At 33.4% G+C, this 25,239-nt stretch overlaps 1 protein-coding gene across 1 annotated transcript; it reads right to left on the reverse strand.

The window, feature by feature from the left end:
* Positions 1–571: 571 nt before the first annotated feature.
* hfm1 (helicase for meiosis 1) lies at positions 572–24,384 on the reverse strand. Its single transcript, XM_059034160.1, has 40 exons — positions 24,299–24,384; positions 23,730–23,842; positions 21,975–22,236; positions 21,076–21,347; positions 19,793–19,840; positions 18,933–19,003; positions 18,677–18,809; positions 18,102–18,253; positions 17,871–17,948; positions 17,529–17,690; positions 16,684–16,884; positions 16,503–16,591; positions 16,199–16,242; positions 16,014–16,115; positions 15,215–15,360; positions 14,945–15,039; positions 14,091–14,224; positions 13,839–13,886; positions 13,634–13,714; positions 13,229–13,320; positions 12,654–12,760; positions 12,516–12,563; positions 12,082–12,179; positions 11,797–11,931; positions 10,690–10,775; positions 9,421–9,504; positions 8,950–9,107; positions 8,692–8,795; positions 7,494–7,640; positions 6,575–6,664; positions 5,286–5,410; positions 5,037–5,119; positions 4,202–4,308; positions 3,803–3,898; positions 3,531–3,623; positions 3,095–3,352; positions 2,471–2,549; positions 2,019–2,184; positions 1,395–1,537; positions 572–1,117 (listed from the first exon to the last, which is right to left on the reverse strand). Exons 1-40 carry the CDS (start codon positions 24,367–24,369, stop codon positions 1,051–1,053), a joined length of 4,668 nt encoding a protein of 1,555 aa, XP_058890143.1. The 5' UTR covers positions 24,370–24,384; the 3' UTR covers positions 572–1,050.
* Between the last annotated feature and the right edge of the window lie 855 nt (positions 24,385–25,239).

A 25,239-nucleotide genomic window follows, 5' to 3' on the forward strand; every position in this document is an offset into this window, starting at 1 on the left:
TACTGTAAAAATATTGTGGCAACTTGCACATTTATCATGAAAATAGAGACCATGGTAAATGTATATACTGGACACAGGGGGAAACAGTTCCTACTTCGCAAATCTTTAACATGTTGCAGTTAAGCTCTCTTTTTTGCCCCTTCTCATAATCCAGTTTACCGCACTTGTGTTGAAATGTGTGCTTATCTGTCAATATACTTTAATCAAGCCAGCAGAGGTATATCATATACAGCAGTGATGTCACAAATAAGTATGTATAGGGTGAGTATCATAGCCTACTGTGCCTTCTGTCAAAAAATCAGTTTCTGTCCTGATCCTTGAATTTGTAACCTGTGTGTGTGTACGGTTTATAAAAACAAAATGGTAAGCTCCCCTAGAGAGAACTGGACCAGGTAATGATGATGGAGCAAGGGTTCTATTTTAAATGTAGTTCAGTGGACCAACAACATCTGCCCCCCCCCCCCCCCCAAAAAAAAAAACAAACAAAAACAAAACAAGACTTTGTGAAATAAAATATTTTTTTAATTATATTTCTATTTGTCATCAACAAAGAACTGTAAAGTTTTGCTTTTATACAGGAGCAGAACATCCACTTTATTTATTGATTTGGATTACTACGTTGTATACATTTAGCTTTTAAATATATATTCAGATACAGTAGAAAGAAGTGAGATCATTAGCTAAACAATCTTACAAAGATGCTAATTCTACTTAAAAAGCTAAAAAAAAAAAAAACCTTAATTAAATATCACATTACAATGGCTCTCTTGTGGCATTGTAATGAATGGTTTGCAAAGTGTAGTAAGGAAAACTTCCTGAAACATGAAAATTGATATGCATATTACCTCTGATTACCTGTCTGAGGTGCACAGTGTAATATAAATAAATCAATCAGCAATTTTAAACACACCGCAGTGTACTTGAAAATGCAGTTTAATTGTAGTGTATAATTAAAATATATTTGTTAAAATCCAAATATGAAATACTATTTTGAACAATGTTGGCAACTGTGCAGTTTCAAACAATTCAATTTAAAAAAAGTCAAACATGTTAAAATATTCCATCAAATATTCCAAGGAATGCATTCACATCATTTGATTTGTCTTCCTCTTCATGCCTGCAAAACAGATTTATATAAAGTGTAATGTTTGCTGCAGTTTTTTTAAAACATTTTTTTTAAGTCTGTAGGTTATTAGCTCATTAATGTCAATTTAATGATATACTTGTATACCTGCTACATTAAAGAATAAGCATTTATTTAATTGAGGCAAGCTACCATTGAACAAAAATAATTGGACAAGCTATTGATAACTCCATGCTTTGATAATTCATAACTGAATAGTAATATTCATTACGACATCTCCTTTCCAGAAAACATCTGCATACTACAGTACCTGCCATTGACCTCCAAAGCACTCTTCACATTACTCTGCTTTGTAAAGAAATCAAACATCCCATTTGATGTAGACAGTTTTGTTTCATTTTCTCTGGAGTATGAAGATGCTGGTTTGTTTCCATACATTTCAGTGTAACATTTCTAAGAAGAAACAGAACCCAATTAACTAGAGGTTATATAGTGTAGTTTATTTTTCCAATATACAGCGTAAGAGTATATCAATTGAGACTTCTGGAGGGTTGTAGAGATTGAGTAAAGGATTAAGAAAAGGTCCAGGGCTTGAATTCCTGCTCTGACATTGGACTCTCAAGAGCTTCAATTCCGCACAGAATGTTAATCTGGGTTACCTAGCAGGACTCCACTGAAAACAAGATGCTGCAACTCAATAACAGGCACGCGGTATATTTCATTAGTGAAAGAAGTACTGTACGTGGTTTTAAACACTTCAAGATCAGAAGATTTTCTTATGCTAACTTAACAAATATGATTGCTTTAATACCAAGACTGCATTGTTTGGCTGTTTATCCCAACTCACAGCCCTAAAAGAATGTACAAAATTAATACGGTGTAGAAGGTATACAGCTATTCTGTCAGAATGTACTATATATGACCACTGACTTACAGTTGTTTCATTTGAGAATCTCCTGAAGTCTGGTGGCAAATAACTGACAGCAGAACTGTATGACGTTTGTACCGCACTACTGTCTTTAGCGGTTGTCCTAAACAAATATATATATAAAAGAAAAATGGACAAATCAGGTAAATATAGTTGTACTATCATCAACAACCTTAGTATGTTTTAATATTGAATTATTATTCAATTATGATCTGTTTTCTAAACTAGAATATTGAATCTCATTGTCATTCCAGTTTTATAATTGTATAATTTAACTAGTATGTTACTTAACATGTAAATCTGCTAAATAATGAGATAATAATAATAATAATAATAATAATAATAATAATAATAATAATAATAATAATAATAATAATACGACTATGACTATGACTACTACTACTAATAAATTACTAGTATGTTTTATTTAGTTTATCTTTTACTGTAATTACACTTGCCTATAGGTTCCACTTCTGTGAAATTCTTCTAATGCTGGTTTGGCCTTATCAACCTTTGAGAATAATGTTGATGAAAACCCTGCATACAAAAAAAAAGATTTTAAAACTAACTTTTGATTACTTTTAATAGGGTACAACCTTTTGTTAAAAATCTGAAAAGTAAAATTATTATGGCAGTGTGCAATTCTGAACTGTAAAAACTTTCTTGATTTACCTTCTCACATGATTTGGTACAATTATATTGGTCAGTGAGCCCAGCGTAGCATCTCCACAGAAAATAAGAACAATGATTTAAACAAACCTGAAATTATACTCATTACTGACACGTTTAAGCAGCCATGAATACAATAAATATTGGTTGCAGTTTAACCCCTTAAGGTACACAAAGAACTGAGCAGTTGTTCAAATGGTTTCTTCTTAAAATGCATTTTAGAATGACACAAGGAAACTGACCATTTGGATGACCAGATCCAACCTGTCAGTACATTTTAAACCCTGTTTCGTGCACGTCATTGCAAAAATAAGAAAGTCAGCATCATTTTTTTGGTAGTACACATGTCCATTGTACCTTAAAGGGTTACATAAAGATTGTCGGAAAACACACCCCGAAGATTAAAATGTTACCTTCTGGCCTCTCTGGCTTTGGTTTTGGTATTTCTGCAGTTGTAAGATTGCTTGCATGCACCAAACTCTCATCATCAAAATCATCCCAATCATCTACTCCTAGATCAAATGTCACATTCAAAGTGTCTGATGAAAGGTACCCACTTTCATCAGCATCACTCATACTTTGCTTGACAAAATTCATTGCAGCTTTGTTTTGAGTGCCCAGGGTAGGATTCCTTAGATTTCCATTTATGGATTTGTTCCACACTGAAAATTCTGAAATGAAAAAAAATAATAATATAACTTCAAAACCAAAAAGAACAATTGTTAGTTTACACCAAACCTAACAAAGAGGTGTTATTATGCATTTCTAAAGAAACACAGTAATATTTAGTAATAGGAACATCCAATATACTCCTACATTATATTGTCCAATTTAATGTTACACTCTTACTTTCTGATTTTGCAGTGTCTAGTGCAGGCAACTGATCTTCAAGTCCCTTAATATTCCAATTATGATAATCAATGCAGTGGCCTCTGTCATTATCTGTTTTAAACAAAGGTACACATTAAAAAAAACTCAATTTAAAGTCACTTTTTATTCATATAATGTAAAGAAATCCAACATCTTAAACCAGCCCTTTACACTTTGTATTCATTGGACCAAACAGTGCAATGAACCTGCTACTACACAGACTGAAACTTTCACCAAATCACTGCACATACTTTTACTCTTTGAAGCTGCAGTGCTTGGAACAGAAATTTGATCTTCATATTCCATGACATTCCAATTGGGGTAACTACAAGAGTAGTTCTCGTTATCTGTATACGGTGGGGAAAAAAAAAGGTTATTTCAAATCATCTTTCATTGGTTGCATTATTATGGTATTAAAAGCAAGACAATATTCTTTCTTGCTAGTTTTATACTATTACAATTGTTTTACATTGCTCATAATACCCTTGTACTTGCTTCAAAATAGGACCCATAGTCTTTAAAGAACACGACTCAAGACCAACAATATTTTGGTAAATAGTAACAATAATGTGTATGTGTTTGATCGGAAAGTATCATGGTTTTGTGCCCTTATCTATAACTATAAAGGCTGAAAAAAACATATACCATACCTTCACCATAATAGTCCACATTTCCCAGCTGCTGTGGTGTTGCAAAATCATCTAAGGCCTCCCATTTGTCTGCTTGGGTTGGTAGACCAGTTGGCATTCTTTCACGCCTTCAAAAAAGGTAATAAAGAAAAGCTGCCTCAAATAACTATTTTTTTTTTTATCCTTTGCAGTAATTAGGACAGATAACCTTATGTATGTTGCAACTGTTTCCTGCTAAGCGGCATTGGCAGCTTGTAGATTATATCTGGCAGGACCATTTGAAACCATTTTTAAAATTATACACAGCAGTTCATACATTCAACAGATACACTAAATACACAACGTATAATACTGTATAACTGATACTAAAAGTCATCTAGTTACTGACTTTGTATATAGTATTGGTCATTAGAACTCATCCAGTTTAACATCTTTAGATTTCAGATTTCAGTGGTCATGTTTTAGCAGAATTTGTGAAATAACACAAATCTACAGCTTTGAGTGAAGTTAAATGTAATAACTGCAGTAACACAGCACCTGTTCAACACGTTTGTTGTTTCTGCTGCTTCTCTGTTGATTCCTAGTATTAGTTATGTACAACAGAAGATCAAGGGATAATGTCATATATTCTAGCTAAGTTTTCATCTTCATTGGAGATGTCTATTTGGATTTCTAATTAGCACCTAAAATGTAACTTTGTTTATTTAGGAATTAAACGTGCTGTTATTGTAATTTCTAATGCATTGGATTTGGTAACAAAGTGTTCCTAGTTGCCTGCTTTTTAACCAATAAGTTACTTTTACATACAGTTCTGTTTAGCATATTAAACTATAATATTGATCATAAATTAGTATACCTTGCTACAGAAGACACAGGAGTTTTCCGTGTATATGAAAACTGCTGAAGGTCCACAGCATCAACATCCTCTGACATTTTCATCTATGGTACATTAAATTGTGAACAGTATTAGTAGTAAAATATAATTGTAATAAATATTTCTTTAACATAGCATTTTAGTTTTTTGTACTTATGCAAACAGCACACATAGCAAGTGTTGCTATTTCAATTCAATTTAAATATTTATTTTAAAAAAGAAAGTTTTTACCTTTAGACGTTTCACAGGTGTCACTGCTAATGTTTCATTCCTACTTTTTAGATCTCTTAGGTATGAAGAAAAGTTGGACTGTGGCTGTGTAACACTTTTGTGTAGTACTGGCACTCCAACTTTACCTTAAAACATATTCAACGAAGAATGTTTGTTTCATAAAGTTTGTGACAAAGCACCAGATCTTAAACATACTTAGCAGAAGTGATGCTACAGTCGAACCAGCACTTGTGTACATACTTTATACAGTGCAGCCTTGACACAAGTCTCCTCTATTTACCCATGTGGGTTACCACTTTTTTATCGGCACTATTTTTATAGTGATCGGTGATTCCATATAATACACTACCCTCCAACAAACACAGTCCAATCGAGAGCAGTGTACAAATGTTCTAATTAACATGCAAAAAGTGTTTCTCAGAAATTCTCAAACAGTTTAATTACCCACAAACAAGATATTTTAACTCGGTGTGTTATTTTAATGTGCACTTAACTGTTAATTAGGGGAGAAAATAAACTAAAGCTTTTCACTTCAATATGTTGCAATAAGCTTTCATTTCCCATATAACATTTACTTTGTATAATGCGTATGTGTGTTTTAAAATACATTGTTACAATTATTAATGTAAAACCTCTGCTTTGTATAACCATTTTGGGTGGGGTCCTGTGTGCTGAGAATGTGTTTAGTGTTGGTGGAAGGGAATTAGGTCAGAGATCCAGAAAAACTATGGAAAAGAACAGGAGTGTCAGTCCCTGAAGGTAGCCACACCCAAACAGCATCTGCACCCAGCAGCATCACACTGGGCTCAGACAGAGCCTATATAAACCAAAGTCAGAGATTTGTTTCCTTACAACCAAAAGCATCATTCTAATTTGTTCATCCAGACAAAATATTACTTTCGTTCAGTATTAGGCTATCCATTTATAAACTAATGTTTGTAAGTTGTCGCAATTGTATATATCGGTCCTGCAATGATAGACTATGATTAATATTAATTGTCTGTAAAAAGGAGTTGAATCTTACATTGAGTGATGGTCTATTTATTTTTGATATACTGATATGCTGTTATTTAATCTTAATTTTCTCATAATAAGTTACACATGTAATCTATTATGGCATGGTAGAATATAATTTGATGAATGCTAAATTACTGTTTACCATACTTTTAGTTGTACTACGTGTTACATATACATTTGAATAAAAACATACATATATCAAAAGCGAATAATTATTACAATGAATAAGAACTATTTGTCATATTAGTAAAAATCCAACAAATAAGACTTACAGCACTCATGGCCACATTGCTCTTTGTTTTTACAGTAATGGTTGCATTGTCTCTTTGCAGGATCAGGACAGGTTATTTCCTTGGAGGATCCTGCAAATTGCAAAATTAACTTTGTATAGCATGTTACTAGCAAGAATCAGCATTCTATACAGTATAAACTAATGGCACATTATTTTAGATTAATGATGTACTTGTATGGTAGATGCTTACACCCATTTGTTTTGTAATTTAGCAATAAAATACCTATTGGTACATACATTCCAGGAATAAAAATGAGTTTTATTTTTCCATGATAAGCATATGGTTGTGGAGACCCTAAATCTGATTATCTTGATGCAGGCAGTATTCAAATTCTGGACCTACAGTGAACTTCAGATAACTATTTATCTATTGCATTACCATCTATTGAAAAAGTTATTACATTCAAGGCTATTTTTGTTTATGTATTATACATTCCAGTTATTTCTAGCTGTTAAACATAACTTGATCCAAGAGGGTAGATTCGCAGTGAGCCTGAATGTGGGAGTGTATCTATTTCAAAGCAGTCATAGGTGGTTCGAACATCATGGAAACAAATATTATTTAACACATAAAAGTGAACTGTATCATTTTCATTATCAATAGTTGGAACAATAAAGACACAACCAGTCAAGCAAGACAGATGGTGTGCATTGTTTTACATTTTTACAAGAAGATTACCAGACATGTTAAATATGGACTGGAGAGGAGAGCTATAGTGGAATATATATATATATAGTTTGAGAAAAAGGAAAACTGCTGTGTACCAAAATGAACAATAAGAAAAACGAAAAAAGGATATTTCAGGAACTTAAAAAGGTAGGATCATTGATTTGTAATCAATTATTCTACCTTTTTAAGTACCTGAATATATTATTTATGTTAACTGCTCCAAACTTACTAGGTGTACGAACCACATATGTTTCAGCACTCTGTGCTGTGACCTGTAAATGTTCTGATTGTGGCTTCTCCCACATGTTGGCATGAGTTCCAAATCTCTTTGGCCCAGAGTAAAAGGCACTGTACTTCTGCTGAATGTCAAGTCCAACTTAAACAATAGTAGAAAAAAAGAAAAACGTAAATGCATTTCAGTGTTTATTAAGTATATAAATAAAATAATGCTTTATTTGTAACAGATGAGAACACACGGCTGTTTTTGCAAAAAAGTAACAGGTTTCAGGCATAAAAAACATACTAAGAAAAGAACATTCTTCTTTTTTTAAGCCTGGCTCACCACTGCAACCCCTGTGCTGACTCGGGAGAGACAAACACGAACACACGCGTCTTCCGAAACGTGTGTAGTCAGCTGTCCACTTCTTTTCACTCTGCAGGCCAGCCATGCAGCTACCTCAGAGTTACAGCGTTGGAGGACCACGCAGCTCTGGGCCGCTTGCAGGCAGGCCTGCGGGTGCCCGGCCAGTCTCAGCAAATTGTGCTTCACCCCCTGGGAACTCACATCCACGGCCGGCAGTGGAATAGCCTGCACCTGTAATGGCGACCTCCAGCTATAGGGCACATCCTGCACTCCACGCGGAGTGCCTTAACCAGATGCGCTACTCGGGAGCCAGAAAACAATATTCTTAGTCCTTATTAGGTAAAGTTTAATTGTAGTTGCAGCACGGTGTGTTTTTTGTACATATATTATCTGTCTTTCAAAAATGATCTGTTCAAATGAAACAGATACCACATTAATCTGTAGAATGCCAAATTCCAATTTTTTTTCAAGAAACTAGAATATGTTTTTTTTTTTTATCTGCATGATTGATTTCCTAATTAACGTAGCTTTTTATTATTTTGAATCTTTTATTCAGTTCTGGAAACATCAGAGTCTATCTTCTATTCAAGTTCAGTCTGTGTACCAACTTAGAGGGTGAGCGAGCAATTCCATCCAATTCTTATGCTCTCTTTTTTGAGGTTGCCAGCTCAGACCTATTGTTGATGCATTGTGTTGAAATGTGTGGGAGTTTTGTAATGTGGTCTACTACTGTCCACTGAGGGATATATTGGTTGGGACGACAAATTCCTTTCACTTGTGTACTAAGCTTCCAGATTTTAAATGTACTGTACACACTGAATAAAGAAACAACATTTTAACTCACCATACTCTGAACTAATAAGATTCACACTCAGTTCCTCGCCTTTGAGTGCTCTTGTGACTTCAATTTTCTTAGACCAGCTCCCAGATTTTAGCAGAAGTGAATCACTTAAATAGAGTATAATAATAATAGCGAGACATTTTATTACACCACTATTGTACATTTTAATTAAATATACAGTACATTTTCACTTTTCTAAACATTCAAGTAAAAAAGGGTATGAAACAATAAAAAAGTAAAGGTAAAAAAAATAATACTTACGTGAGTTTTTGCTGAAAAACCAGTTCATTATCACAATCTCCTATAAGCAAGGTAACGTAATGATTGTCTGGTGCGGTTCTCTTTATCCTGAGCTGCTCGTAATTTGTTAAATTGACTGTGACAATGATCTCTGCAATTGATGCGTTGTACCTTGCAATCTGAAAAACAGTGTTTCCAACATTTAAATATTGTTTGCAGCTACATCTTTGTTGTGCACCATGCAGATGTTTGATAAGATCACATTTGTTTATTACTCCATTGTTCTGTGGTGCAGTGAATTCTTTCATCTATATAAACATTAAAATATATACATTTTGTCTATATGTTTCAATATAAATTCATTTTTTTATTATTTTAACTAAAATGATGTTACTTAAGTTGTTATATAAAATGCATCAATTGTTTGCATTGATTTCTTTTTTTTTTTTTTTTTAATGTAATTTGGCTGTCATAATAGAACCAATAAGTCACCTGTTCTACACTGACTTCATACTTTGGAAGGTGTATGACAGCTTCTCTTATTTGGTTTCCAAAAGGAGGGTGTCTATTCACAATCTGTAAAACACATTAATTCATAATTATTTAATTCATATATATGAGAGAAATTCTAGGTTGTTACAGGTACAGTATTTGATTGTTAAAGTACTAAATCCATCTTGGATCTGTTTTTACTACTTGATAATCAAGTACAGTAACTCTTAAAATGAAATTTTTTGGTGTTTGAATGTGTAATGTACCGCTATTTTTTTCAATGGCATCATCTAATCAGATTTCACAGATGACTGCAGGCAGTAGTGGAAGACTGAGATGAGATGGGTTAACTTCTATCTTAATTTTATAGTGGGAGAATGTGTGAATGTGATATAGGAGGCTGTGTGGTCCAGTGGTTAAAGAAAAGGGCTTGTAACTAGAAAATCCCCGATTCAAATCCCACGCCACTGACTCATTGTGTGACCCTGAGCAAGTCACTTGTGCTCTGTCTTTCGGTTGAGACGTAATTGTACGTGACTCTGCATCTGATGCATAGTTCATACCCCCTAGTCTCTGTAAGTCACCTTGGATAAAGGTGTCTGATAAATAATAATAATAAAAAGAGAGTCACGATTGCCAAAAATGTGAAACCACCCCCGCCCCGCCCCCCGTAAAACAAAACAATATTTAATTACTGAATTATTATTTAATTTTTTTGTACACCGCTGTGCAAAAGTCTTAGACATTTTGCACATTTGGGGGGCGGGGGTGATACTATCATACAATCAACCTGCTTTAATACTACCATAGAATCAACCCGCACCATCTACATAACGTCATGTCACATATACATTTTAAATACAAATAAAAAAATTCCTTTTTTTAATTTATTTTATTTTGGACACTTCTTGCGCCCCCCGCCCCTGTTGAGAACCACTGGGTAAATGTGATGGATTAGCTACTACAACACTTCATATTAGCTGTTCATGTATAGTTTACTTCGAATTGTTGTGATCACAAGTTTTTGAAGATTCTGATCAATGTGAATTAAAGCTAAATGACAAGCTTGGTTTCTTCTCACACAAACTAAGCTGTTTTAATAACAGTCAAAGTTGTTATTAATAGTGCAAAACACTAGTGGAGGCTTTGGGTAAATTGTTGATGCTCATAACATTGATATGTATTGTAACTCCTGAATGTGTCTAAGACTTTTACACAGCAGTATATATACAAACAAGTACCATATGTATTTTAATTTAGCATCAATACCATCTCCAGTTCTCGTGCATGAGTTTCTTCAATCTTCTGGAATGTTGTAAGTCCTGCATTTACCATTGCGGTTGATAGTGTCACACCTGTAAATTGATAACAAACACAAACAAAACCATGAAAGTGTGTCTGAAAGAGGTGCCTGAAAACAAAACATAAACACTTTTAATTAGAGAACATTGCTGAAGAAAGCTGTAAAAATTACTCAGCTGGCAACACTATACATTAAAGGTATTATTATCAGGATTCAAAATGTAGAGCAAGAGTTTATCATAGTTCAACAATGACAGGACAAACCAAGGATAAAGCAACACCACCTTTTTATACTGTGATAGCCTATAGCAATTACTTCTACTTTAACATTAATCACAGTAACTGCCAAAACAGATAGTGAAAAAGTATATGTGACCAGAGAAAGTGGTAAAAACCAATATAACAGCTCATTGTGTATGAAGCCCTAACATGACTGCCTCCAAGTTGGCCTTTCATAAATCCACTAATCAGCATTTCTAAAGAAATTACATTCCACATGTTGCTTTTGGTTTAAGCAAAATATTTACATATTATGCCAAGAATGGATTTTAACTCACAAGCACTTGCCAACATCAGCAGAAAACCTTATTGAAACATAAGTTATTAGTACAAGGAGGCTGACTAATACGTCTGTTAACTACAAAAATATGGTGGCATTGGTGAAAAGCCTGAACTGCCAGTATAAGTAAAATGTAGAAATGGGCCCCTACTCAAGAATTAAAAACAGTCACATTGCTCTTTATAAAAAAGGCCAGTTTGAAATAATGAGTTAGTTTGGTTGTTTGTGCCACATTTTTAAGCCATGCTCTTTCTATTAGTTAGTGAGAATGTTGTGAGGTTGTAGACAATTGTTTCTGCTTTTTAACTTTTACTAGCAATAAAATACATAACTGGAACATGTTCTACTACTTAGATTGATCTAAAACCAAAATAATTTAAATGTGTCTAAAGCTATTATTCTTTAAAATGGTGTGTGTTAAAACAAAAAATAAACCCTTTAAAGTATCTGTACTCAAGTTGAATTACATATTAAAATGAGTTAGACGGTTGGTCAATTAAATGTTGTCCACCTACCGATCTTCTCAAGTTGCTTTGATACAAATGGAGAGTTTTCCCAAAGTCTGGACCTAAAACATTTGGCCAGAATCAATGAGTTGAGCAGAGCTGAAAAGTTCTTCTTTGCATGTTGGGCAAAAAACTCAGACAAACCTAAATTTAAATAAAGAAAGAAATGGTCAATGTTTAAATTCAAAGAAACAACATCTTGACTTTTAACTATTCTGTAAAACATTGTATTTCCTCAAAACATTAAAAAAGTTAATGTATAGAAAAAATTATATAAATTACATTAAATCTTACATTTTGTTAGTCTAGTTCCATTTCTGAATATTCTTCCTGTATCTTGTGTCAAACCAAAATCTTGAACTGCCATGCAGCCTAGCTGTGCCTGTATTAAGCTGTAAGGAAAACTAGCATTAGGTATTCTTCGTGTGTGTGTGTGGTCTTTAAAAGTGATTATTTTTTACTGCAAGAACTGTTGTGCAATGTGTCTAGATTTATACCATTACAATTATTTTACAAATATATTATATTGCTCTCGAAAACATTGCCTTTGCCTTTGAATTTGCTTAATAATAGAGCTCAAAATTGTTCCTTTGTAGAACCAAAATATATATTTGTCATATTACCATGAAAACTTAATAAAATGCCATAACTGAATCAAAATAATAATAAAACATACTGTATTATTTTTAATTTATATATTGTTTTACTTTACATTTGTCTTTACCTACCAGTTAACTTTCATTTCATTGTTTTTTATTTTCCCATCAACAGGAAACCTGCACAATACAACAATCACATATTACTTGAGATACATCTTACTATTGTAGCATTTATGTGTTCAGTTGATACCAATAGTATTACCATACCTGATGGTTATCCTATTTTTGTCTTTGTTTAAGGTGTTCAATGTTCTCTTCTCGTTTACCCTCAGCTGGACATCTGAAAACTCTTTGCTTTTAGAAATCAGTGTGAGCTGTGAAAAACAGGTTAAAATATATATGTATTGGTAACTTTTAAAACAATTTGTGTGACATTTATCTACCCTGAACATGGATCTGTCATGAGATATATTGTTTGGAAAAGCAAACCACAACAGCGGTACTTGTACCAACAAAATAATGTATTTGTAACAAGTGCTATCTATATCCAAGACTTGGATATAGTTGGATATACATTCATAGTTCTGACTGCATTGTTTGTTAAAGTGCATCTACCACAGGCGAATAATTCTACAAACAAAAGATTTTGTTAAAAGCAAAGTAGCAGCATCAAGTGTATACAGTATGATGATCTAAACAGGTAGTGTTTGTATGCTGAGCTGTTTTGATCAACTGAATAGACCTCCTGTTTTCATGGAAGAAATAACTGTTCTGTATGCAACTTTGTACTTTTCTACAGAAAATTCAGTTGATATTCATATCACGCAGACAGGTATAATTACCAGGTCTGACAATGTCCCGGTTCCAGGAACAAGGGTGAACTGTTTCATTGTATCATATGCAATGCAATAGCGTGCCATTAGCTTTCCAGTCTCTGGTGACAAAAGGAACAGTTTAATGCTTCAGATTAAATCTATACAATTTAGACAAAAGGCTATACAAAAGTTAAACGGGGCTGTATAGTAAAGTGATGTATATATGCATGTGATAAGTTAAACTTAAGAATAATTTACTTCAACTGTTAAGAGTAATTGTGGCAATACCGTCCATATCCCAAAATGTTTTGTCCTGTATAAAGTCAAGGTAGTGTTTCTGCCCTTTACACATATGTCTACTTGTAATTGGCTGGAGTTAGAAACATGTAATAAAATGGTTGCCTTTGATTATTTAAACAAGTCATTCATTACCTGTTGGCTTAAAATTGATATCCTCATCCATTGTTATCAAGCCAATCGAAGACAACGCATTTAGATTCTTGAGACAAAGTTCTATATTCATAAAATAAATCAAAGTTAGTGGATAACCATTTTTTACCTATACTGTTCTGAATTTTTACTTTAAAGTTGATCACTGGAATGTTCTATATTTGTTATAGACAAAGTTACAATATACCTTGTAATTTGGCTTCAATTCCAGCTCTGTCCAGCCCAGGTGGAAAACCTAAGAAGAACCCAATAATCATGAAAGTGTAAAAAAAAGATAATTATAATATGAATTACTATTTACAAATATAATTTTCTTTTTATTTACCAACCCCCAAAATGCTTTTTTTAAATTTTTAAACAAATGCATTTTTATTACTAGAAACAATTTTGCACGCACATGAAAAAGATTGGTGTTTTAAGATAGCAAAAGCAAACTTACCATAATGGCTGGGATTTTTCAGAGCTCTAATGTAAAGAAACGTGGATCTTATCCAGTCCAGAGCAACTTTAACATTGGAGATTGTGTGCAAAACTATCTCTGCATTTAAATGTTCAACAAGGTGTTTGTGCAAGCTAAAATACAATACAAGATACACATTTTTAGATGCCCTGAGAATACTTTTTTAAAACACTAAAGCATACTAATTTTTACTTTGAATACATTAAAAGCAATATAAAGTTCTTTATAAAAAAAATATCTTATGTATAGTTTATAAAATCCTCCAATCTACTCAAAAATGTGATCTGCCTATTCCCGGGCAGGATAAGTCACAGTTGGATATTTATTACTATTTTCCAGCACCGGGAAGAAAAATGGTCCTGTGTGGTATAAATAATGTGTGGGAATGTAAGGTTGGCAGGGATGGGGTTAACGCGGTCCCTGTCAACAATCACAGGTGTGGCCATTCTCCAATTAGGTAATTGAGTGCTAACTGGAGAATGGCTATCTGTATAAAGCGGGAAGAAAATCCTTTGTCTGGGGAGGGAGTTTAGGTGAGTGTACCTGTGTGGTGATTGGGAACTGTATTAGTGAAGGCGAACGCCCAGCTTGTATTGTATTGTATTATATTGTGTGAGCCTTTTATTTTGGCCTTTGTACTGTGTTTATTTTGTGCCTGTTTTTTTATTAATTAAAGTGTGCTTTGCATGTAAAACTGCAGCTTTCTGTCTCTGGGTATCTTTCCTGTCGGTAACATCTTGGGCTGTGACGCTACCCTGTCACATACTCTTACTCAAAATGAATAAAATAAACAAAATAATAAATTAAAGAAAAAGAAAGAAAAACATCTGTACCTGCTTTCTATTGTGTCAGCACCACTAACAAGATGTGTATATTTCTCTTTTGTCTGGAACCTGGTCATTATTACTGCTGTAGCTGTGGTATCAAACTAAAAGAAAAAAGATATTCCTCATGTCGAAGGACACAAAGGTATTTTAATGAGGAGCAACAATGCCAGGCTATTACTGTGCAATAATTTAGTTGGCACCATCAACATTATTTTAAAATGTTGTTTTGAAAAAAGTAGGGAAGAACATATTTCTTGACGGAATCCTACACAGTACCTGGGGCCTGCCCGCTCTTCCAATCATTTGCAGTATGTCAGTTTCACTGTACTCTTGAAACATTCCTCCAATGTAATGCATTGTCGATTTGATAACCACCAAGTGAGCTGGCAGATTCACACCCATAGCTAAGGTGCTTGTTGTAACTGCATGACATAATGAGATAGATGCAACAAATTATTTGTTCCGAATTTCATCCTTCTGAGATATGCTTATTCAGCGGTCTGGAGCTTTACATTTTTTATACATGGAGCTATTCATAACTCTAACACAAAAAGTATTTACAATATCCATCTTACTTGACTGCACCTATCTTGCACAGAGTGCTTTGGAGTAACAGTTCACTCTCTTATCAGTTAATTTTACATTATAATTTATTGTATTTAAAATTAACTTGATTTTTAATAAACACCAGTGACTTCATCACACACAAAGCAATACTGTTAGTTGGACAGACATTGATGCCTGCATATTTGTCATCCAGCTGAGAAATCAGAATTGTAGAATCCTGAATGTAAATTGTTTGCATTTTTTGTTTTTCTGCACTTCTTGAGACCATTATAACTATGATTATTATTACAGTCAGTGACAGCATATTAGGTTCAATAGTTCAAATAAACTGATGGTTAGTAAGGTCAGTTTTGGCATTTTTTATAGAATAAGACGAAACTTTACAAAATGATTATGTCTGAACTTAATGGTTTAAACATGTTTTTATTATAAATGTGTAACATTGGCTTCAAAGGAATAACAAAACTTGGAAATACTAAAGAATAGTATTATCAGGGGATTTACTCACAAAGTACTGGTAAGTCTCCAAGGGTAAAAACACTTTCAATTTTTTTTCTGTCAGATACCTCCATACCAGCATGGTGGAATCCAACTCCATACATCACTAAATCTAGTAACAGTAAAACCAAAACATTGTGTTCAATTGGTGAAAATAAACTTTAATTATGAAATAAAAAATAAATAAATACAAACCTCTCAGTTTTGAGTCCTGCAAGGAGTTGGCACACTTTTGTAACCTGTAAAAAATGGTTAAAATTAATATTTTAAATCTGTAATTGCCCTGCATATTTTTTTTTTTAAACAGCTATAAATCAAACTTTATGACCTACAATATAAGGAACCTCAAAGATTATTATTATTATTATTGTAAAGGCAGCAGAACAAAATGTATGTTCTTTGGAGTGCAGAAGCCAAGAACCAAACAAATGCCAAAAGTACTGCAGTTCAGCTTTGGATCAAACTTCAAAGCTGGCAAAAGAAGAACAAACAAGATTACCTTTGTTTATGTTCAATGCTCATAATAAACTTGGCATCTTTTGCAAGAACAGATCCAGACTGTTGTACTCCCTTTCTTGTCGCACAAAACTGAAAACATAAAACAGCAATACATTTTTTTGTGTTCACCGAAGTCTATAACTGTTTATTTTATCCAAAACAGACAAAGCAAAACAAATTACCACAAGTGTTGGTTTCTGATCGGAATATGTTTGAATGATGCTTGCCATTTTGTAATTAAGGGATAAATCAAACTTGAACTCGGTTTGGTTGCCAGAGCAGGGAAATCCAAGAACTACTTTGCGAAGTTTCACTGGCCTATGAGTTTCATCCATTTCCAAACATGTAGCTGGCTCAGTACCATCTGACAGCCAATCTGAAATCTAAAACGATCACATAATAACATGTTATTTAAACCAAAAGCAAGCAAGGTACTATAGTTCATTAACCCTTCAATGCCCGAAGTATGTTCTCGGCATGCTCACATGATACTTTTTGAAAACTTGATTATGTTAGTATGTCCATATCTAATTTTATAATATAAACTTGTTTAAATGCTGTCTCCCATTTATATAGACTGTGGAAATAACAACACCTAGCTTATTCTGTGAGGGACAGTAACTCACACATTCCCAAGCAAACTCAACTTTAAACGGAAAAAATATTTCAACAACTTTGTGTACAACAGGTATCTATTGTGTGACATGATCATGTTCAAGGATTTATAAATGTACACAATTTAGTGTATTAGGCACCAAACAGTTATGGATAGTACATGTAACAAAGTGGAAGTTCTTCATAGCTGCTTTAACACTTAACTAAGCTTCAACTGTTAAACTGCATATGTCGTGGAAGACTGCTAGTCATTAATAAAGAACAAAATGTATTCAAGGATGACAAGACGATTTGGTGGAAACCTTTATTTCTGTCTTCCCATTCGGAAAGGGTAATTTATAGATGCTCTTATAGAAAACAAAATAAACAAGAATATGATCACAATGAAGGCACTATATAGTGCACAACTCACATCCGTTATATTTGGAATTGTTGCAGAAACAGCCACAAATCTCATAGGGACTTTAGAGTCAGGATTATCTGACCCACATGACAGGGAGGAATGCATGGTTTTCATTCTACTGACCACAACCTCGAGAGTTGCTCCACGTGTTGGATCTTTTACAACATGAACCTAAAAAAAAAAAAAGAAAACAGTACTAAGAAAAAATAATTATTGGTATAATTTGCAATAAATAGAACTTTTGAAGGATATTAAAAATGACTAATCTTGTATAAGATAAATATGCGAACCAATAGCAAGAGCAAAAACAGAGACAAATACATATTCTCTTATGTAGTTTTTTCCACTGACCTCATCAATAAGAAACAGTCGAACCAACTGGACCAAACAATTATCTCTCCACTTCCTTGTCATGCTGTCCCATTTTTCCTTGAAAGTAAAACAAACAAAAAAAATAATAATAATCTTGGTTTACAGCCTATGAAGCAAATAAACCTTAAAGTATTTAATGTGCATTATAACAGCTATGTTTGCATTGCTATACTGCTGCATTTCCTGAGCTGGATTTAAAGTGTCACTTACTGGTGTAGTCATGATAAGCTGAGCATCTTGAATCTCAAAGAAGTCATCCATTTCTGTATCTCCTGTCAGCTCTTTGCAATTCAGCCCTAAAGGCCCAAATTTTGGTTTCCAGTCATCATAGCGTTGACTGCACAGAGCCTTAATTGGTGCCACTAAAGGAATAAAAGAGAAATCATAAGCTTTTATGTCAAGGTATTTCTTGTAAAGATAACAGAAACAAAATTTATAAAATTGTATTAACCGTAAATAAATTCTTGATACAATGAACAATATTACAATGAACCTAACATTTCTTTTAGCTGTAAATGTTTATCTTAACACGATATCTTTATCTTTTTCTCTCTCGCTCTCTGAAAATTATGAAATGATGCTAGATATAGAGAAACTGATTCAGCCAGTTAAAAAAATGAATATGTGCTTCTTAAAATAATATATGTTGTTATTGTGGTTCAATCAAGCATTACTAATGTCTAACTTGAAAGAACATTATTCTAAACACATACTGTAATTAACATGCATTTAAAAGCGGAGTAACTTTCAAACACCAGTCACTTAAGAGTGAAGCAAAAACTTACTGTATACAGCTTTAATGTTGGACCATGGTGGTGGGACTTCCATAAGCAAACGAATAATGGCGAGTTCAAAGAGTACAGTTTTTCCAGAACCAGTTGGAGCACAAATAACAAAATTTCTATTGGTGTAAAGAAGCTACAAAAAAGTCACAAAATATAAATATGTCAATGAAAAATGCATCATATATATATATATATATACTTTTTTTTTTTTTTTAGATTTCAGACATCTACTGCGATTAACAATATTCATACTTACTTCATCTAGAGCTCCAGACTGAATATAATTGAAATATGGAAACTCCTTAAAAACAGATCGGAATTGTGCAGCTATAAAATAGTTAAGGCTAAAATGTTTTATTGTATACAACCTCTACAACAGTTAATTCCCTGTAAGTGCTGTAACTATTGAATATGGTACTTCTGTATGTGAAATATACCCTGAATTTGTTAATCTACAAAGGAATGCAAGAGATCTGCAATTGGTCTTCAACAGAAACAGTTAAGATGTTTGTTTCTTTCTAGATCTAAAGCATTAGCATGAACGCCCTAGGCATGTGCAAGAAACCTTGTGATGTACATACTCTATGCAGCCCAAATGAAATGTGTTAAAACAAACACACATGCATCTAGTTTTAACATCGAGAATAGCACCCACCCAAGGAAAATGCGTATTCTTCAAAAAGTCAGGATGAGACCCAGGATGGTAAATATCTCTAACTCTCACATTTTATGAAATGCATATTTAATTCCTACATATTCTTAGAATGCTCAATCCACTAATATAACACAATGTTTGAGGGTGGTGTGTTATCGGAAGCAGCTTTCCTTAGACTTGAGATGCCATCTGTTATGTTGGTGTTAAAGTCCCGAATGCATCTTCTTAAGGATCCGGAGGGTAGATATTATTAAATCCCCAGGACACTTCACTATCCTCGGTAGAGAAAATGAATATGCATGCACGAAAAGATACTTAATATACCTTCAAAATAAAATATAAAAATATTACAAAAGGCAGTAAAGTATGGTTCATTCAAAACACTAAAAAACAAGTAATACAAATGTGTATTGACATAACCTGCAGCGTTTTGTTTATTATAGCACAATTAAAAAGGATACGAATTTCAGTAACTGGCCTCAGAACTCCTGAACCCTTGCTTGATACACCTAAAGGAAAGAGATAAAACATTTAGAAAAAAAGTGTAAGATGCAGTACCATTTGGATACATGAATTATAACTAATCACTCGTCTCTATTTCTGCCTTATGCTGTAGAAAGTAGGAGCAACATCATGTTCTTAAAAGTGCTAGTTTAGAAAATGTTATATTTAATGATGTCAGATCTCTGCATATGCAAAACGAAAACAGCACACAATAAGCTCCAAAGAATATTCATGCATTTACTGTGCCATGTTTACTGAAGTTTAAATTTTAAATTACAGAGAATATTTGCAAAGCTAAATCACGTTACATATTCAAATAATATTTAGGGTGACATGACAGCAGGTACAAAACTTCACTGCTAAGAAATATTATATTACACACACCAGTGATATTAATAGCTGGTGCATGCCACCTACTGGCATTGGCTCTCATTGCAACTTACAATGGTAGTGGCTATGATAGTACTGTATTCAAAAATATCAAAAATGTATACTGCTAATTATCTATCTACCATACTTTACTGTTTCAGTATAATCTGTTTCAAATTGGCTGCATAGAACAACAAAATGTATGTGATATCATGCATTGTATTTGTATAACTGCTTCTATAATTTACCACAGTACTGTATCTACTGGGTTTCAACATGTTTATTTAAAAACACAACCATGTAAACAGATTAATATGGCATCATTTAAGAAGACCTATTTTATTTCTTAACACAAATCTCCCCATCTAACCAAATCTCCTCAGATGAAACTATGAACTCTGTAATAATATTTTTCATGTGTCCCCATAACTTAGTCTTCTGGGTTTCAGTATCTCGCTTTGTAAATAATTATGTACTTTTCTGTCATGTTCCAACACTGAGGCTCCAGGCAGGAGCTCAGCCTTGAGTATACAGGATCAGAAAAAAAAAAAAAAAAACAGTGAGTGAAAATGGAGAAACATGGCCTGCAGTACCTGAAGGAATAAAATAAATGAAAGATGATATATATATATATATATATATATATATATATATATATATATATATATATATATATATATAATAAAAAAAAACAGAAGCCAAACAGCATTATTAAGTCTGGGAGATCTCATACTCTTCTGGGAGACTGAAAATCAAATGTGGGTATCCGATGTCGCATCTGATTTCTCACCAGCAATGATGTATTCTACAAGTGCATTACAATAAATATATGCATTTTGGTGAAACTTTTAAACGGTTAGTCAGATCTCACCTTGTACGTTAAGTGGTTGTGGTGTTAAAGGAAGGACATGAGCTGTTTTTGTGGTTTGTCGGTATTTTGCAGTGGCAGAATCACATGTGCTGAACAGTTCAAGACCCGAGCCATGCAAGGGGCTCTGAATGTTCTCAACGGTTTTCACAAATTCATCATCTATAAACTCAGACAATGTGACATTAGAACTGTCACCCGGCTCGCTAGTTTCTAGACCTGATGATGTGTTGACGAAACTCCTCAGAATCTTTGGCTGTGGAGTTTTAAACAAGCTGTAATAAAAATAGACAAATAGAGCTTTTAATGTATGGTGCGTTGAAAAGTATATTTTTTCTATGACTTATAAATGTAAATATGAAAAGGACACAAATACATCTACACATGCTTTCTATTAAAGAAATTGTAATTTCAATGTTTTAAAGAGCAAGAGTCTGGTAATTCCCTGTTGGGTGTAGTATTTCCCCTTTAAGTACAGTACATCCCCATAGAATATCAAAATGCCATTATTACTCAACTATAAACCTTTTTTTTGTACATCCTTGTAATTTCTTTTTTATTGGTTGTTTTTGTAACCTCTTCACAATCTGCTAGTATGAAGATCTTTGTGGATATTTATGGGCTTGAAATCGTTGAATAGATCTTGGCCAAGTCTTTGTACTTTCTTTGCTGTATACACAGACCCAAGGATAATACTTTATTAACACAATAATTAATAGGCAAATACTGGCTACCATGCTCTTCTCTTATATCGTTTACACTAAACAACTAAACAAAAAGGTATGCAAAAGGATTTATATATATATATATATATATATATATATATATATATATATATATATATATATATATATATATATATATACACGCACACAAACGTGATTAAAACAGTACAGCAATACCTTTTTCTAAACTGATTGTTTGCTCCATGGTTTCTAGAACTGGGATGTAAAGTTCTCAAATCCAACAACTGTGCTGAATCCTGTTGCAACTGAGTGTCTGAACTTTCATTTCTGAGTATTTGTTGGGAATTAATGCTGGTAGCTTCTAAACCAATTTCATATATTTCATCATTCTGAAGATTACATTTTTCTTGAAAGGAATTCTCTCTTTCTGTTGTTTTTTTCATTGGCGGGATGAATTTTTTTGGTCTCTCGGTAGAATCTGCAAAGATTTAGAAAATACTGAAAGATTACTCTAGCACAGACACAAATGACCAATAGTTGCTGATAAACATTGAACTCTACATTGAGTTATTTTAACAAAAAAGGTAGGTGCTTCTGCTTCCTCTCTGAGTCAAACTACAACCAAACTAGTCATGTCATATAATTACTTGTCACTTGGTAACTATAAAATGTGCCTGTCATCTCTGGTATCTTAATCTATTTTATTTCAATTAAAAGCTGCTGTGTCCCCCAATCCTGTTAATTGTTTACACTAAAATATAATTAATACATCTGTAGTATCTGTTTACAATTTTCTTTCATAGTTTAGCCTGTATTCTTTGTTTGAAAACAGGCCTTGTTTGTTTGCATTCGCCAAAATACATTTTAACAAAGGCAAAAAAGCCCCTCCCCTTTCCCTGTGAAACATGCCTGCCACCTTGTCACTCTGGACTCATTAATCAAAAAGAAAGGATAGGATATTTTAAACCTGGGGGCCTAAACTTAATTTTAACCTGAATGGAAACCTACAACAGCAAATAACCTTCATGAATGTGATACATTAACATTTTACAACTCGTTGAGGCAATAATTAAAGCATAAATTCACATTTAAGCTATTGACGAGTTTTCCAAGAGCATTTTGACCTACGTGAGAGCGGAAAAGATGTAGGATACATCATCAATTTTCTAGGTATTAAGGCTATTATTATTCATTTTGGAATCAATAGAAGGCATTATTTAACTATAATGGGGGCGCTGTCAGCATTATGAACTTATAAAATCTCAGCGGTGCTACAACATCAGCAAGAACATGAAAAACAAAGGTAATATTGCATTGCTAATGTTATGGCTTATTAACTTGTGTTCTTACAGTTTAGGATGCAAAGCTGTCCCATGACACCACATTGCAAGTTATCCCAATTAAATAATTTTAAAATACATTTTGAATTGCTTATTGTCCTTCAATCAAAGGCACACAATTTTAGATCAGATTTTTAATGATCTTTTTCACAGTGAAAACTGGGTCAACCGAGCAAGATAAACAAAACTTGCTACTAACGTAATAAGATTATTATTTTGGGGGATTTCATTTTACTTTTTTTCATAAAAGGTAGTAGATTAATGCATAAGGGCCACAGTCCAGGAAGAAATTACACTGTTTCTTAGGATGTATTCCCTACAAATTCAGAATTTGAGATCTGATAATTCCAAGAACACCTATGGTGCGAGGGCTTTTAGTTCTTAAACTCCTTCACTTTGGAACTCACTTCCAGGAATTCAGCCTGGCTGAACGAAACACATCATATGATCAACTACAGTGTACATGGAGACAACAGTCTCTCTCGCTAGCATAAAATCATTGACTCCATCTCGGATTTTATCTACTATGAAGACTGTTATCAGTTCACACACTCAATGCACCCTGTAGTTATTGCTTAAACACAGTGATTCATGATCGCACAATGCTCACAGTGGGGGGAAAAAAACTTACCTGAAGACCAGAGAGATTTGAACTCATTCTGTAAATCCTGAGTGGCTGGTATTTCAGAAATTGATGGTGCAGGGGCAAGCTGCCAACTTCCTTGGTCATTACATAAGGGAGTTCTATAGAAATATAAATGATATGTCAGTAAAACATCAAAGCATTGCCTGGCAGAAAATAATAAAATAATGTAAAGTAGCATATTATTTTACATTTTGTGATTTACCTTGGTGTTTGTGAAGCCAATTACACTTACACTTATGTAATCATCAAAAAGAAAAAGTTAATCTGTGATTTAATCGAATACATTTATCCATGAACGTTTTGACTTCAAAGTGCTATATGACAAATGTTGAGTTACAAGCGAAATGTAGAGGTATAAGTGCTTTACGATGCCAAACAGTCAGATAAAGTGGGATCCTCTATCCTGTACCCAGAGAGCTTCTTCTAGTTGGCTAACATACAGAATTTGCTACAAAGTACTGTAATGCAAATATTTAATGATGTTCTAAGGTTACCAAAATAACTGGTGGCATTTATATACAGCTCTAGAAATGTGTAATGAAACTTGTACTCACACTTTCTGAACAACTGGTCTTTCAAAAAACAAACTATCCAAAGTCATCGTGTAATCTTCAGGTTCAAACATTGCTCATAAAATTATAACCACCTTATTGCCATCTGGAAAAAAAAAAAGTAATTAAAAAAATAATAATTCAATACACTGAACAAGTACAGATTTCAACATAGTCATCGTGGGAAATTCCACTGTCATGATCATCTTAATATAGTTGAGATCCTATGTTTTCAAGCCTCAGTACAATACAATCCCCATTTAAGAACAGCAAGTAAGAATACATTTATCTTACTGAAATAATAAAATATGGCTTGGAGTTTACAGCTTCTCTGACTTCCTAAACACATAAAAAAATGAAGTGGCTTCTTAAACAGAAACCATTAGCTATCAAAATCAAACTAGCACCATGCTGTTATTCATCAATAATTGATTGAGCTTTAAATATTTAAAGCACAATTCTCTACTATCCGTCAATAAAAAAAAGTCACATATTAGTGCTAAAGGGGCAGGATTAGCACTGGAATAATCTCAAATCCCAAATGAAATGAACCCTTTTGTGTAAATCTTGCTTGCCATTGAAGTGATGCCTGCATCTTCAACCAAACCTTCCAAGAAGAAAAGAAAAAGAAAAAACTAAGAGGATAACACATAGCCTCATAATCAAGTGCTGTGCTTAGAATTCAGATTCCATTCTTATAATGCTGTAATAACGCATTACAAAGGAAGCTAAATAGCGTGAATCGTTCGTCCCATTCGGCCTATGTGTCTATACCAATTCTTCTATCCCAGGCATTTATTAATTAGGGCCCTATTCTCACTTGGTTTACGCATAAACCAAGTGAGAATAGGGCCTTCAATGAAAAGTCTTCCTGACCTAATATCCTCTGATAATTTACAGGCTACAGTATTTTATATAAACAATTACCGATAAGCATTGTGGAA

The sequence above is a fragment of the Acipenser ruthenus genome, chromosome 12, assembly GCF_902713425.1.
Source record: "Acipenser ruthenus chromosome 12, fAciRut3.2 maternal haplotype, whole genome shotgun sequence".
Classification (NCBI taxonomy): Eukaryota; Metazoa; Chordata; class Actinopteri; order Acipenseriformes; family Acipenseridae; genus Acipenser; species Acipenser ruthenus.